This window comes from Callorhinus ursinus, unplaced genomic scaffold, assembly GCF_003265705.2.
Source record: "Callorhinus ursinus isolate GAN/ISIS: 27379988/994484 unplaced genomic scaffold, GSC_fseal_2.0 scaffold9, whole genome shotgun sequence".
NCBI classification, from domain to species: domain Eukaryota; kingdom Metazoa; phylum Chordata; class Mammalia; order Carnivora; family Otariidae; genus Callorhinus; species Callorhinus ursinus.
In genome coordinates this window covers 50,862,901-50,879,892 of record NW_027397071.1, presented here as the reverse complement: position 1 = coordinate 50,879,892, position 16,992 = coordinate 50,862,901, and the positions used below count along the sequence as shown (strand labels likewise).

Genomic DNA, 16,992 nt, shown 5'->3' with positions numbered 1-16,992 from the left:
GTCTGCAATTTTATACAGTATGTGAAACATAAATGGAAAACTAAGAATAAAAACTTGTCTACAATACCATTTATTCTGTATTTATTCTGCTCCAGTCATCATGCTAAGCTCTTTCCATACGTTATTTCATTCCATCCTCCAACAATATTACCAAGTGAGTTGTATCATCTCAGTTTTACAGACAAGAATACAGGATGACAATAACGATGACAATGATGACAAAACATAACAAAATTTGAAATGTGCCAGGCACTATGCCAATCATTTTTTCATGTTTAATGCTCACAATGATTTTATGAGATGGTACTAACTACAGTTATTTCTAGTTTACAGGTAAGGAAATGAAAAGCTAGAAAGTAAGCCAGGATTTTAGTCCAGGTTAACCGGACACCAAATCTTATATTCTTCTATATTTTTCTATTACACTACATTCTAATATTTGGTGAAGTAAATATACTAAATAATAAGAAAGCAGTGGAAGGGATGTTGAGAGAAAAAGACAAAGGAAGTACTTAACCGCTGGTGTCATGATCTCAACTACCACCCTAATCCCTCTGCTGTCCGGGATGATGAAAATGATGGCAGCTGACTCTTGTATGATGCTTACTCTGTGCTCTTCACTGTACTGAAAACTTTATGCATATGAACTTATTTAATCCTCGCACCCATCCAAAGAGATGAATATTATTACTTAAACCATCTTATAGACAAGAAAACCAAGACACCAAGAAGTATTTTGTACAGGTATTTTGCAGTAAAGAGTGGGACCAAGACTCAAATGCAGAAAGTGTGGCTCTAGAGAGAGATTGAGCACTTATCTATGTTCACTACCTCTCATGGATCCGTGCACATGTAAGTGAATTCACCTACATAAATTCACTTAGCCAAATTATACAATAACTGAATTAAGAACCCAATGGATTGGTTTAATGTAATATTAGATATAGCTAAGGAGAGAACTAATAAACTGGAAGATAGATCAAAAGAAACAACCCAGCACGAAGCACAGGTCAACAAAAAGAGGGGCTACACAGAACAAGAGCAGAGACACAGAGGATGAGATAAAGAAGACTAACGTATGTTGAACTGGAATGCAAAAAGGGGAGAGACAGAATGGAGAAGAGGACATATTTGGGCATAAATAATTGAGAATTTCATAGAACTGAAGAAAGATGCTGAACCACTGATTTAAGAAGTCCAAAAAATACCAAGCAGGATAAATATTCAAAACTAGATGGAACAGAGAGAAACCACAGAAGACCAGTTCTAGGGAGAATATCATAAAGAAGAGGGGGAAAAATCAGCAATGGAAATGAGAACACAGTAGAGACAATGTCCTTAGCATGCTGGAAGAAAACAGGAAACTCAGATGCTATTTCAAAAAAAACAAAAACCTTAAGAATGAAGGTCACACATTTTTCAAGGAAACACAGAGCTCATCACCAGAGCACAGAAAATTCTAAAGGATATATTTCAAAAAGAAGAAAAATATTTCTTATGAAAGGTTACAAATTTGGGAAAAGAGCAAATACAGTGGTGAACACATGGACAAATCTAAATGATAATTAAATTTCTATAGCCATAAAAGTAGTAACAATGTTTTGTGAGGTTTAATGATATATACAATTAAAAATGCCTGAAAATAGCATTTAAGTAGGGAGAAAGGTAAATAAATTGGCAACCTGTTCTGAGAGCCTTCTATTAACCAATGTGAAGGTAAAGGTAATGATTAAATTAGAGTGGACTTTAATTCAAGGAAGCATACTGTGATTTGTAATACAATCACAAAAAGAATACAAACAGAATGTTTAACTTCCAAACTAGTAGAAAGGAAAAAGTAAAATGAGGAAAAAAACGGAAGGAGAAAAAAATATAAGACAATAAAGGAGACAAAAGAGACAGAAGGGATGGGACAATATGAAGTAAAATTTAAAATGTTAAGTACATTAAATTCACATTAAATTTAGTTATACTAAATTAAATGGATTTTAAAAAACTCTAGTGAGACAAAAATATGCAGATTTTAAAAATTTAAAACAAAATCTAACTACATGCTACTTATAAAAGATATCCAAAACATAAGTTTCAAACATTTAAAACATAAGAAAAAAATGTTGAGAGTAAAGGGTGGAAAAACTCATATCTCAGAAGAAACCTAGCATAACTATACTAATATACAAAAGTAGACTTGAGGGCAAAAAGAAAAAAAAAGTACTATAGTTCATGTTGGTAAAAGATGCAATCCATCAAAAAATGTAAAGTTCATAATAAGACCTCAAAGGAAACTAAACCTGACAAAATGACAAGTTATTAAAAAAAAAACATGATTGTAGTGGGGGGGTATTAGAAGAAGCAGACAGAATTCAGTAAAAAGAAAAAAAGGTTTAAACAATAAGATTAATAAATTTGAAATAATAGGTATAATGGACAAATATAGGACAATGAAGAATATGCATTTTCAAATACACGAGCTATTTGCAAAAACTGACTATATACAAGACCATAAAACCAGTTACTACAAATATAAGTGAAATTACACAAAGTTCTCTGATTATAAAATCAGGCCAAAATCAGAAACATGGGGATTATGAAAAATTTTCCTGACTACACACACACACACACACACACAAATAAATAAATAAATATGGGGCTGCAGAGGGAGAGATCAAATCTTAAGCAGGCTCTATATTTTGCCACCACAGAGCCTGATGTGGGGTTCGATCTCACAACCCTGAGATCATGACCTGAGCTAAAATCAAAAGTTGGATGCTTATCTGACTGAGCCACCCAGGCGCCCCACCCTATGACTAGAACTTTTTAAAAATTTTTTATTTAAATTCAATTTAGTAAACATATACCGCATTATTAGTTTCAGGGGTAGAATTTAGTGATTGATCAGTTGCATACAACACCCAGGGTTCATTATATCAAGTGTCCTCCTTAATGACCATCACACCTAATTACCCCATCCTCCCACCTACCTCCCCTCCAGTAACCCTCAGGTTTTTCCTATTGTTAAAGAGTTTCTTATGGTTTTCCTCCCTCTCCGTTTTCATCTTATTTTTCCCCCTCCCTTCCCCTAGGTTCATCTGTTTTTGTTTCTTAAATTCCACATGACTGAAATCATGTATTTGTTTTTCTGACTCATTTTGCTTAGCATAAAACTCTCTAGTTCCATCCATTTCATTGCAAATGGCAAGATTTCATTCTTTTTGATGGTTGAGGAATATTCCAGTGTGTGTGTGTGTGTGTGTGTGTGTGTGTGTGTGTGTGTGTACACACCTTTTATCCATTCATCTGTCAATGGACATGTGGGCTCTTTCCATAGTTTGGCTATTGTGGACATTGCTGCTATAAACATTGGGGTGCATGGGCCCTTTTGAATCACTATGTTTGTATCCTCTTGATAAATATCTAGTAGTACAATTGGTGGGGTAGCTCTACTTTTAACTTTTTGAGGAACCTCCATGTTTTCCAGAGTGGCTGCACCAGCTTGCATTACCACCAACAGCGTAAGAGGGTTCCCCTTTCTCTGCATCCTCACCAACATCTGATTTCTGATGCCAAGTGATGTTGAGCATTTTTTCATGTGTCTGTTGGCCATTTGTAGGTCTTCTTTGGAGAAACGTCTGTTCATGTATGACTAGATATTTTAAAACAAAAACTTACAGCCTAAAATTCTAAAAAAAATCATAATGCAATTTAGATATATTTTTGAACTGAATAATAAAAATGCTACATATAAGCTGTGGCATGTAACTAAAACAATAATTAAAGGAAAATGTACAGGCTTATAATATGTACCAAAGAAGAAATGATGAAAATTAGTGAGTTAAGCAGCCATCTCAAGAAGTTAGAAAAAGAACAATATAAATCCGAAAATAGAAGACAGTAAATAAAGAAGATAAATAATCAAAAGTGAGGATCAACATGCCCCCAAACTGGTTTTTATAAAGACTAAAGATATACACAAATTTCTGTTGAGACTGATATAAGACAAAAGGTACAAAAAGCCCGTCACAGAAATGAAACCACTTATCTCTACTACAGATGGCACAGACTTTAAAAAGATTGTAGAAGATATCTGAACTTTGTGTGCCAATAAATTTTAATTTCTACTAGAGTAAAATTTACAAAAATCAGTGTAAAAGGAAATAGAAAACTTTAACAGTATTATAGTCATTAAAGAAATTAAATCAGTAATTTTTAAACTTTCAAAAAAGAAAACTACAAGTACAGATGGCATCACCCACAGGTTCTCCAAATATTCCAGTAAGAAACAACTGCAATTTTAAACAAGTCCTCACAGAGAACAGAATAAAAGGGTAAACTCCCTTTTAAATTTAAATTGGCTGACCTAACCCTGATTCCAAAACCTGTAAAGATCATTATTACAGCACACAAAATCCATTAATATACAATCCTGGAAAAAAATCAGTTTAATTTGGCAATTGAAGGTAGATTTAACATTAGAAAATCAATTGAAAGAGGTCACAGCAAAAGATTTAAAAGCAAAATAACATGAGCGTCTCAATGGATTCAAAGGAAGCATAATAAAACTCACCTATTCATAATTAAAACATAAAACTCTTAGCAAACCAGGAACAGAAAGAAGACTTCCATATTGTAACAAAGGAGAGTTAAATCCCCCCAAAACTATACCACATATGTGTAAGAATGAAATGTTGCAAGTTTCCCCCATTAAGGATGCCAACTATTGCCACTTGAATTTAACAACCGTACTGGAAGTTCTAGCCAGGAAAACAAGTTATGAAAAAAACTTGAAAGTAAGGAACAAACTGCCATTATTCACAGATGATAGGACTGTGTATGTAGAAAAAAAATCTATACATATGTTATTAGTTTGGCAATTCTGCTGGAAATAAGCATCACTGTATAAAATTCATTCTATTTCCACATAAAATTAATCAACAGTTGGAAAAAAGAATTTTCAAAAAAGATGGCATTTATAAGATTACATATAATTGTATGTATTATTTAAATCTTATAATATTATAAAAACAAGGACCAAAACCACAACTATAAAAGATGTACTAGGCTTCTTTAATGAAAACCATAGGGGCTCCTGGGTGGCTCAGATGGATAAGCGTCTTCCGTAGGCTCAGGTTGTGATCTCCAGGTCCTGGGATTGAGCCCACATCAGGCTCCCTGCTCAGTGGGGAGTCTGCTTCTCCCTCTCCCTCTGCCTCTCTCCCTGCTTGTAATCTGTCTCTCTCTCAAATGAATAAAATATTTCTAAAAAATGAAACCTATAAAAGTTTATATATTCATAGATGTTAAAGAAGACCTAAATAATGGGGAGATCTATCATATTCAAGGATTAAGAGATTTAATATCAATTTTCACCAAAACTGATCCATAGACTCATTATAATCTCAACCAAAATCCCCACAGGCTCACTGTTTTTTGTTTCTTTAGTGGAACAGCATAAGCTGATTCTAAAATTTATGTAGAAAGACCAATTTTTTTTATATGCATGAGGACTTTTTCTACATGATAGACCATACTGAGGTAGGACTCTAGAGGAGTAGGCCAAATAATCTTTTAATAAACGGTGCTGCGATAATTCGGTATAAGTGAATGAATGAATGAATGAATGAACGAACGAACAAACCTGAATCCCCAGATTCTACTGTTCATAAAAAATTCCAGGTAGATTTTAGGATTAAATATAAAAGAACAAAAAAGCATTTAAAAAATAACATGGGAAATATTTTCAAAATCTTGGAATAGGGAAAAAAATTTTAAAGATACAAAAAACACTAGCTGTAAAGGAAAAGACTGACAAATTTAAGTGTTTTAAGTAAGACACTCTAATCACCAAATTCACCATTAAGTATGTGATAAAGGCAAGACACACACACACACACACACACACACACACAAGAAATATTTGAACCACTTATAACTGACAATGGGCTTGATCCAGAAATAAACTCATACAAATCATAAACAAAGGCAGACAACCAAATGGCAAATGGGAAAAACTCTAGAACCTCAAGAGAAAATTCAAAAGGCCAACATGTATATAAAGAAGTGCATACCCTTATAAGGCATCAGGAAAACGAAAACTGAAATGAGATACAACTATAAATTACCAGCTTGACAAAAATTTTCAAGTCTGAAAAATCTAAATGCTGATGAACATGTGAAAGAATGGGAACTCTCATACTGTAGGTAAAGTATAAATTGAGATAAACCCTTTGGAAAAATACCCAGGTATATCTGGTATAAAGATACATACATATTCTATAACCCCGCAAATTCTACTCCCAGGAAATAACCTAAATAAAAGCATATATACACACATACACACATACCATACATGTAAAGAAATCTATAGGATTACTATTTCAAATAACCAAAGACCGGAAGCCATTTATGCATCTAAGCCTAGAAGAGGTAAATAAATTAATCTATAGACAATTTAAAGACATACAGAAATAAAAATCAGTAAATTATAGCTACATTTTATAACATGGATGAAAATTAAAAATATAACAAAACTAAATTACAGTATTTAGGGGTGCAAAGTTGAATGATAAAACTATAAGCAAAATTAAGCAATTACTTCATTAGTCAGGATAGAGGGTAGCTTGGTGGATAGCTGTGGTGGGGAAGAACATGCTAGAGATTTCTGAAAGGCAGCCAACATTCTATATTTTGTCCTGAGTGGTGGTTACATAGGTGTTCATTTTACAATATTTTGTAAATTTGTACATTTATGTTTCATGTACTTTTTAATATGTAGTATATTATACACAAGAAAAGCTTTAAAAAATGAAAAGGAAGGTCAACAAAATTGACCACAGTGGTCATTTTGGGCGGAGACAGGGACTGAATTGAGGGCAGACTGGGAACTTTCAAGGAATTTGCAATGTTCTATTTCTGAAGCTGGGTAGTGGGTACACTATTGTTTCTTCTATTACGATACCTTAATTGTGCATGTACTTTTGATATTATGCATACAAAATTTATAAAGTACAAGTGATAAAAGAAAACTGATAAATTGGAATTCAGCAAAATTAAAAACCTGTGCACTTCAAAAGACACCATGAAGAAAGCAAAAAGATAATACACAGAATGGGAGAAGAGACTTGCAAATCACCTGATAAGGGATTAGTACTCAGAATATATGAAGAACTCTCTCAACCTGATAACAAGAAAATGAGTAACACAATACTAAAATGGCAAGGAAGATGGATGAACTTTTCTCTAAATAAGACACACAAAAAAGATGTGTCAATAAACAAATGAACAGATGCTCAATATTAGTAGACATTAGGGAAATGCAAATCAAAACCACAATGAGATACTACTCTATACCAAGGTGGTTACAATAAAAAAGGAGAGTAACAAGTGTTGGTGAGGATTTGAGAAACAGGAATTTTCCTTTATTGCTGAATGTAAAATGGGGAAGCCACTTTTAAAAGAATTTAGAAGTGTCTGAAAATGTTACACAGAGAGATACCATATGACCCAGCAAATCCACTTCTATATATCTACTTAAGAGAAATAAAAACACATGTGCACACAAATGTTGTTAGCAGCATTATTCTTAACAGCCCCAAACTGGAAAGGATTCAAAGGTTCATCGCCTGACAAATGGATAAAAATCTGGTATATCAATACAAAAGAATATTACTTGGCAATTAAGAAAAAAAATAAGATGTGCTGATGCACATTACAACGTGGCTGAAACTCAAAAACTTTACATGTAGTCAAAGAAGCCAGATACAAAAGATCACAGTGTATAATTCCATTTATATGAAATGTCCAGAATAGGCAAATCTATACAGATACACAGAGAAAGTAGGTGAGTTGCTGCCTAGGGCTGGAGGGAAATAGGGAGTGGCTCTTAATAGGCCTAAGCATTCTTCTTGGGGTGATGGAAATATTCTAAACTTAGACTGGGGTGGTGGCCACACAGCTCTGTAAATACATTAAAAACCATGACACTGTACACTTAAAATGGGTGTATCTTTTGATATGTAAACTATCTCAATAAAACTTGAAGTTGTCAGGACAGCTTCAGTAAGTACTCTTGCATTTTTCTGAAAGAAAGTCTTTTAGAACTTGATCTGGCTCTACTGGCAGTTTGTTTCCTCTCTGCTCCCATATCCTTCCCTCTTTAAGGAGGCATAAATTACAGGGGCAGAGTACCTATTGATTTTATTCAACATGAAACAGTATAAATCTTCAGAGATTAAAAAAAATATTCTTAATTGCTAAACAACTGAAAATATTTCTTAGGGTTGAAGAACAAAATGTATTTTGAAAATAAAGAAAATAGGCTATATAATAAGGTAACTTCCAAAATTCTGAATGATGGAATACAGAGCAACCATAAACCTTGAGGTATTAATTTTTAAAACAACTCAGTACAAGATAAGCAATATTCTCAGAACCTTAATATTTCCACAAAGTAAATGAAACTCAAGAGTACTCTTGCATCAGCTAATAAACAATGTTATTTAAGGGTACATCCTTGTAAATATCTGTCTTTCTAGAAAAAACTTCTGCAGGAGGTTGTTCTTACCGATGATGTAAGGAGGAAGCTGCCAGGCCTTGTTAGCTGAGGAACTGATGTTCCTGCAATTGCCATGGCAACGGTCTGGCTTATCATGCTTCCGCTCTCACTTTCATAGTCATCAGGGGCTATACAAATTGGTCTTCCTCGTTGATTGTGAGTTTCTGGAAAAACAAATAATCCCAAAATAAATAACCAAATTTCCATTTAGGTTAATTAACAGTTATTGAGCATGCAATTCCCTATTCTCCATTACTCTTTAAAAGAAAAGCCTGTTAAGAAGTAATATTTATCATTAGATTTTCTTATTTTAAACAGTAAACATTAACTCATTCCTACAGTAACAATTTATAGTTTTGTAGAGAAGTTGCTAGTCAAAGAAGATATAATAATATAAACATCTCTGCCTTCAGATTAGGAAGCCCACTTTGGCAATCAAAATACCAGTTGAACTACTCAACTACCAGTCCCTTAAAGACACAGAGTTGGTTATCTTTGTATCACCAGCTCTGTTCAGGTTCTTAATATGTAATAGGTACTCAGTAAATGTTTTTTTGTTTTTAAAGATTTTGTTTATTTATTTGACAGAGAGAGACACAGCAAGAGGGAACATAAGCAGGGGGAGTGGGAGAGGGAGAAGCAGGTTTCCTGCAGAGCAGGGAGCCCGATGCGGGGCTCAATCCCAGGACCCCGGGATCATGACCTGAGCCAAAGGCAGATGCTTAACGACTGAGCCACCCAGGCGCCCCGTTTTTGTTTTCTTAAATGTTTTCTTAAATGTAAACTACAGGGTTTTCTTTAGGACAAATGAAGAAATTCAAGAAATTCTAAATATGGAAAGCAAGAGCAGTAAAACTTTGTGAGTTCTAGTTTTTAAAAAGCAACATAACTTCAACTTATTAGCCCAGTGTTAACAAAAACCTAATTTTTGTTATTCAGGTGAATATTAATTTCAATTATATATATATGAATATAAAAGAGACTAAAGGTGGGAGACATCTGCCCTGTTTTTTTATATACATTTTTTGGGATGAACAGTACAGTCTCATACCAAAAATCTATTTTCTAATAGGTAGGTACAGAAGTGCTATAAATCATTATTTTAAAATTCATCGTAAGAACTACTCGAGGAAAGCTTGCAGTGATTTCTCTGATGTAGTCAAAAGTCATTCAGTAATATGATTAAATATTTACAGTTTATTTATGCCAGTGTACATTTCCTTGTATTTCTTTTCCTAAAATAAGATCTTTAGCCTCGAGATATTTCTAATACTTTGCAACACTGAGATTTCCTTTAAGACGTGTTTTAAATATACGAAGTACCTGTAAAGTCATAGAGCTGAGGAACAGTTTCCATGATAATGCCAATCAGAGGTAGATACAACATGGCCACCCTCGCCTTTGTCTGGGGGTCAGAGTACCGTGGGTCTGAGTCGTGACTGGACAGTAAATTGTGTACCATATTGATGACTTTCTTGTGCAATCCAAACAGTCTATTTAAAAAGAAGATGAAGAAGCAGCAGCAGCACTAAGGTCACAGAGATTAGTTAATATCTTTAAAGCAAACAGTAAGTCACAGTACTGAATCAATTTTAACTTAAACTTTGCCACATATTTGCATGTATTCCTATGAAACGCTTCTCATTATGAAATTAACAAATGTCTCTCCATATAAAGTAAAGATGGAGGGGAAAAAGAAATGCTAAACAAATTCACCTAAAAGTAAATCTCAATTATTTTTATATTAACTCCTTATTAGTACATATTCATATTAAATAACTTAAGACCAGTTATGGTTATATTTTAAAGCAAAAAAAAATCTTAAGTAGCTTCAAATTTTATTTCATATTAGATCTTTTCACATTTGCCAAAAATAAACTTTTATGTCCTTTTTCTAAAAGAAAAATCCTCTACTTGATGGATTATGCAGTCCATAGGCTGGGGGGGTTGTCTTTGACTTCTCGGATTTAAACTCAACTTCCTTGCTCATCTACCTTGTTTGTGCCGTACACCTTCTATAGGTTCAATCCCCTGAGTTTCAACTGGGCTAAAACACATCACTTTTTTTTTTTTTTTGGCCTCTTCTCGGATTGAAGGTGCTTTGACTCTGCCAACTATTCTAATTAAACACTTGGCCAACGTCGACAGGCCTTTAGGGCTACACCTGGCAGCAGTTCCACACTTCATTCTCCCCTTCAGCCTCTCACCATCCGCTTCAGAAAAAGATCTTACCTCCGACTTCTGATTTTTAGGGAAGAAAAGCCATTCTGAATTTGCTCTAGCCAGATCTTTAACACATCCCCACATTTATCTCTCTCATTCCTTTTGTCTCAGAAAAAGTTGCACTTCTCTCAAAAAGTAATTTCTCCATTATGTTTAATGAACCCCACGCGTCTTCAACAGCTTCAATGCCCCCCTCACTAAAATTTTCCCTTCTTTCAAATAAGCCTTTCCTATATTGAAAACACATGTTCACTTGAAACTAGTCTCTTCTACCTTATATACTCTCTCCGAGTAATAAACTATTACAATAATTTCTCCAGTAATAAACTTCCTAAATGTACAGTCCATAGCAGCTGTTTCCACTTACTTCCTACTATCTACTCCCTTTCTTTGGAACTAACAGTTTTTGAATGCTTACAACATGGCACTGTACTAGTTTCATTATTTAATAACTAAATACTTTCTTAGAGTTACTTACCTTCTCTGTTTTCCTACCTACAGTAAGAGGGTAATTACCTACCTCATAAGGTGGCTGTAAGAATTAAGTTGCATAATTTATGTAACATACTTAATTAACACACTGCCTTGTACACTGCCTTCCTCGGTAAATACTAGCTCTTACTTCTTTTAAGATCACATAGCCAATTTCAAAGCTGGGATTGGAAACCAGAGCCCTTCATCTTATGTGCCGCTTTACATTGCTATATATGCAATCTAGCTGGAGATTCTTTCTTCTTCCTTTGAGATTTTTATTCAGAAAGTGTATTTTTAAACACTGTCAAGAACCACATCTAACTGACATATCTCAGATTTTATTCTCCAGTTCTCTACTCGACGCTGTCATCTTATCTTTTCTCAATTTTTTCTCCAAATAGTTCCCACCCTGTTCTCATACTCTCTCTCTCATTTCACCCAAGTCTCAGATTCTGGTCATTTGGTTTTTATGTTCTCCCTTCTGAATTTTTGCATTACCAATGATGACTCCCAAACCCGGGTGTGTATTCCTTAGCTGTGTAGCTACCAGCCCGACCCTAACCTACCAATAAGCTCTACCCAATCATCTTTATAAGCCTTTTCACAGGTCTACATTACTCAATCACATGTTATTAAATATATGTTTATGCAGGACCTGCAATATCCTATTTTAAGTGTTAGGGATAAGACATTGTCCCTGTTCTTAAAAGAGTTTGCTATTGTCAGAGAGAAACACAGACGCAAAATAATAATTCAGTATCACAAATGCAGTAAAGGTACTGATTTTCTATAGAATTATGCGCTACAAAATCAGCATTTAATCATATTGTTTCATAGTCTTAATTTTCTAACTATAATCAAAGTTTCTAAAGAGCAAATCTTTGATCAATATTAAAACATATTACTGCCACTCAAGGAGTTATTCTTATTAGCAAGCAGATGAAGTAAAAAGAAAAGCATTCCTCTCAAGTACTTACCTAAGACAATGTATGTTGTATTTTATCTGTATATCACTAAAGAATATAAAATTTAGAGATGGGATGTAAGTCTCCCAAAGTCAATTACTCATATATCACTGACTTAACATCTATTTATGAATGTGTATTTATCCACCTTGTGCCAGACACAATGTTAAGGCATTGGAAGTACAACAGCAAACAAAAAAGATAAAAGTGTGTGCTCTCATGAAATCACGTTCTAATGGGAAGAGACAGAAATTAAGCAGCAAATTTCAGAGAAATGCTTTGTGGAAAATAAAAGAAAAAATATATGTTTAAGAATGACTGTGGCAGGGCAGTGTGGCTATCATTTTGATTGGGTGGCCAGTGAAAGCCTCCCTGAGACGATGCTATCTGAGCGGAGACCTGAAGAATCACAGGGCACATGACAGTCTTAGGGTAACATGAGCACTGTTAGGCAGAGAAAAAAAATCCAAGTGCGAATACCGTAAGGTAGGAATGAGTTCGACGTATTAAAGAAACAGAAGAAAAGGACTGGCATGGCTAGATTTTAGTATGTGGGGGGGGAAGACAGTGGCAAAAGGACCAAGAGCCAGCTAAACAGGGCTTTGAGGACCATTATTAAAAGTCCAGATGTAGGGGCACCTGGGTGGCTCAGTCGGTTAAGGATCCTACTCTTGGTTTTGGCTCAGGTCATGGTCTCAGAGCCATGAGATCGAGCCCCATAGTGGGCTCTATGCTGAGCACAGTCTGCTTGGGATTCTTTTCCTCTTCCCCGCCCTCCCCCTCTGCCCCCACCTCCTGTGCACACATGTGCACTTTCTAATAAATAAATCTTAAAGGTCTGGATTTTACCCAAAAAATACAAAAACACTAATTCAAAAATTTATATATGCACCCTTATGTTTATTGTAGCATTATTTATAATAGTCAAAATATGGAAGCAACCCAAGTGTCCATCAACAGATGAATAAAGATGTGGTGTACACACACACACACACACACACACACACACACACACACACACACTGGAATATTAGCAATAAAAAAGAATGAAATCCTGCCATTTGCAACAGCATGGATGGATCCAGAGGGTATAAAGCTAAGCAAAATAAGTCAATCAGAAAAAGACAAATACCCTATGACTTTACTCATATGTGGAATTTATGAAACAAAACAAACAAAGAAAAAAAGAGATAAGCAAAAAAACCCAGACTCTTAACTCTTAACTATGGAGAACAAACTGCTGGTGACCGGAGGGGAGGGGGGTGGGGGGAGGGGTAAAATGGGTGATGGGGGTTAAGGAGAGCACTTGCAGGGATGAGCACCAGGTATTGTTATGGAAGTGTCAAATCACTTTATTGTACACCTGAGACTAATATTGTGCTGCATGTTAACTAACTGGAATTTAAATAAAACTTTTTAAAAAACTCCAAAAGATCCTATTAGGAGGATTTTTTAAAAGTGACCATTACCTAAAGGATTTATGATTACATGGATTTTTTTAAAACAATTATTAAGATAGAAGTACTCTCTAGGGATGCTAGACCACAACACTAAAGCTATTTCTATAAATTCAAATCATCAGAGAATATGCCCTTTCCTTACTATATCAATTTCTAAAAATCCTGTACAAGTGTATACAACTTTGGAAGTTCTTAAAACCTAAGAATATTTGTTTATAGGGCATATTTTGAAATAAAATGCTACACAGTATAATGGCAAACAATAAATTTTCCTTACAAGGAATAGAAAACTAGTCCATTTTCCTCAACTGAAATGTGCCACTGTATATCAACAAATCTAAGAGTCTACCTACTTATATTCACAAATATTTTTTGTAAGCATGAATAAGGAAAAACAAATGCTATCAAATAAACCATGATACACCACTGATTTCAAAACAAACCTCAAGTTCAGAGATGATGAAGTATGAAAAAATGGCTTTCTTAAAATCAGTGAAATGCAGATAACACGGGTATGGAACTTAGTGAATACAGAAGTAGATGAAGAGTAGTAAAGAGTACTCTTTTGATTCTTAGGAATATAAGTGCGATACTTCTGTCCCATTATCCAAAAGCAAATTGCTATTCCCAAGGCAAAATAAGTCTACTCACCCTTCAGCATCAGGGTCTAAAATGACAGCCAGCTCTGTTAACACAAGTCCTGCCAAATAATGCTGTTGGCGGAAAGGCACAGATAATTCAAACATATTTGCAATCTTCTGGTCTTGTATGTTTGTGGAAAATCCAGAACTCTGTTTGGGAGTGAGATAGAACAAACTACAATAGCTGTGCAACAAAACATCCTATAGACAGAACATTACAACAAATGCAGTATGAGCATTATCTCAAAGTAAGATACACTTCACCCAGGGTAATTTATTTTACATTACTATTACTAAAATTGGAGAAAGTAACTGCTCTTACTTTTGGTATAGGAAACTATGATAAAATAACACTTTTAATTATTTTCTATTTCTTATCACTTCTCGGACTTTTGGCTAAGATCAAGAGTATTTTCTTTTTTTTCTTTTAAGATTTTATTTATTTATTTGACAGAGAGAGAGAACACAAGTAGGCAGAGCGGCAGGCAGAGAGAGAGGGAGAAGCAGGCTCCCCACTGAGCAGGGAGCCCGACGCGGGTCTTGATCCCAGGACCCTGGGATCATGACCTGAGCCGAAGGCAGACGCTTAACCGACTGAGCCACCCAGGCGCCCCAAGTGTATTTTCTATTTCTTTTTTCTCAGATTGAAACTTTTCCATCTTTCTTTTCTTTATTCTTTTAGCCACTTAATGTTTCAATATCATACCCTAAAGGAGAAAAAAAGCAACTAAACCCAAATGATATATTACGCATTTACTGCTGAGTACAAAAGACATATTTATAGTCAAAGCTACTGGTTTCCAGAGAAAGTCCAAATACCAGTAAAATTGTTTTTCAGAGAAAATACTACCTTTAGAAAATTACTATCATTTTGTGATTCACTCATAGTTTTTTTTAATACTGCAAAATAGCATTTCCCCAAGATATAGTTCAAGATTGTAATCTCATCCCCCTCTAATTCATATTCAAGACCATCCATGTGAGGTTTTTTAGAACAGATTTCAGATTTCTCTACAGAGAAATCATCTTCCTAATAAGTATATAAGATTATTCTTGCACCCTCCCCCCAGAAAGAGTGAGGTCTCTATCGTCTATTAGAATGAAATTAATGTAGTTAGATAAAAAACAAGGGGAGCAAGAGAATGGAAAGAATTCTATTAACTTCTTGGCTGAATGAGATGTTCAGAGGGAGTTAGATGTAAACAAATGTGTTTCATTAAAGGTTTTAGGAACTATATTATGATTAATTTGTTCTTCACTGGATAGCCACATCTTTGGCAGAGGATGTGGGAAGAAAGCAGAAGACACAGCCTCATCTGTTACAGGAAGAAGCGTATGCTAGCCAGGTAAAAGAGTACGTGAAATACGCCAATCCATAAGATTTTTCGTAAAAGTAAAATGAAAAGTTATGGGTGCTCTCTCATGTTTTCTAATCAAGGTAAAGTTTAAAAAAATTTTTTTTATCATGCATCTGAGATTGATCTAGGCTAGGGAATTACATCCAGGAATTAAATAACTCAAAAACAACATTACAAAAAGTTAAGATAACTTTAAACATGAAGAGATTAAGAAAGCAGCTTGTCTGCCTCAGAAATTACAGAGCGGAAAGAATGTTTCACTAGAGGGAAGAACCAGGCCTCTCTGATACTAAAACCAGAAAATCTCTTTATCTCAAACTGTATGATAGGAAACAAAATAATTGCTATGATATAACCCCTTTCTGTCCTGACAGAAACTACTAGCTGTTAAGAGGCTGCTGGGAAGGTGGCGCAGTAGGACGTCCCTGGGCTCACCTCTTGTTGCGTGGCTGCCTAGAGAGAACCCACATCAGCATAAATAACACAGAAAGCAGCCCGAAAACTGGCAGAACAGACTCTCCGCAGCCCGGCATAGACAAGAGGCCACAGCGAAGCAGATCCACCCCCTCCGACTGCTCTTGGCAAGATCCCGTCAAAGTGGTGCCATAAGTCTGGCAGTGTGTGCGCGGCCCAGACAAGGCCAGCACCGCTCCGGAGTGAGTCCTGCCCCAGGAAGAGGGGACGATAACCACACACCCGTCCGACTGTGACCCCAGCAGTGTCTGGGGGCAGGCACCTGGTCAGACTGCAGGCCCCACCCACCAACAAAAGCTTCTCAGGGGACAACACAGGCAAAGTGCCTGCAGTCTAGTGCTACTTCATCTGTGGCAAACACCTGCTCTGACTCAACTCAAGCCCAAGCCAGCCCCAGACCGGCCCACTAACACCGTGGGCACCAGACTCTGCCCACAACAGGCAGAGCGCCATCGCAGGCTGGACTGAAGGCAAACACATCCCAGCCACAACGGTAGGACACTCCTGTAGCAACACACAGAGGAGACACCCCCCTGAAGCACCATTTTCTGGTGAAAAGGAGACACTGCGCTGCAGGACCTTTTCTTCATAAAGCCACTTTCAAGTGTGGGAGTCGTAGCTGACTTTCCTAACACAGAGAAACAGATACAGCAATAAACAGAATGAGGAGACAGAGGAGTATGTCCCAAATGAAAGAGTGGAACAAAATCAGAGCGAGCAGGAGACCTAAGCGAAATGGAGATAAGTAATATGTCTGATAGAGAATTTAAAGTAATGTTCATAACGATACTCACTGGACTTGAGAAAAGAGTGCAGAACCTCCATGAGACCCTCCACCAAGAGATA

General features: G+C 35.7%; 1 protein-coding gene across 8 annotated transcripts in view; it reads right to left on the bottom strand.

Annotated features, from left to right (window-relative positions):
- The window catches only part of DOCK7 (dedicator of cytokinesis 7), a 219,826-nt gene that overhangs the window by 46,692 nt on the left and 156,142 nt on the right, over nucleotides 1-16,992 (bottom strand). For all 8 annotated transcript variants that reach the window (XM_073896632.1, XM_073896628.1, XM_073896629.1 and 5 more), the window contains 3 exons: nucleotides 14,325-14,464; nucleotides 9,875-10,044; nucleotides 8,561-8,715 (listed from right to left, as the gene is read on the bottom strand). In XM_073896632.1, coding sequence (XP_073752733.1) covers nucleotides 8,561-8,715; nucleotides 9,875-10,044; nucleotides 14,325-14,464 — 465 coding nt within the window. The remainder of the gene's footprint in view (nucleotides 1-8,560; nucleotides 8,716-9,874; nucleotides 10,045-14,324; nucleotides 14,465-16,992) is intronic.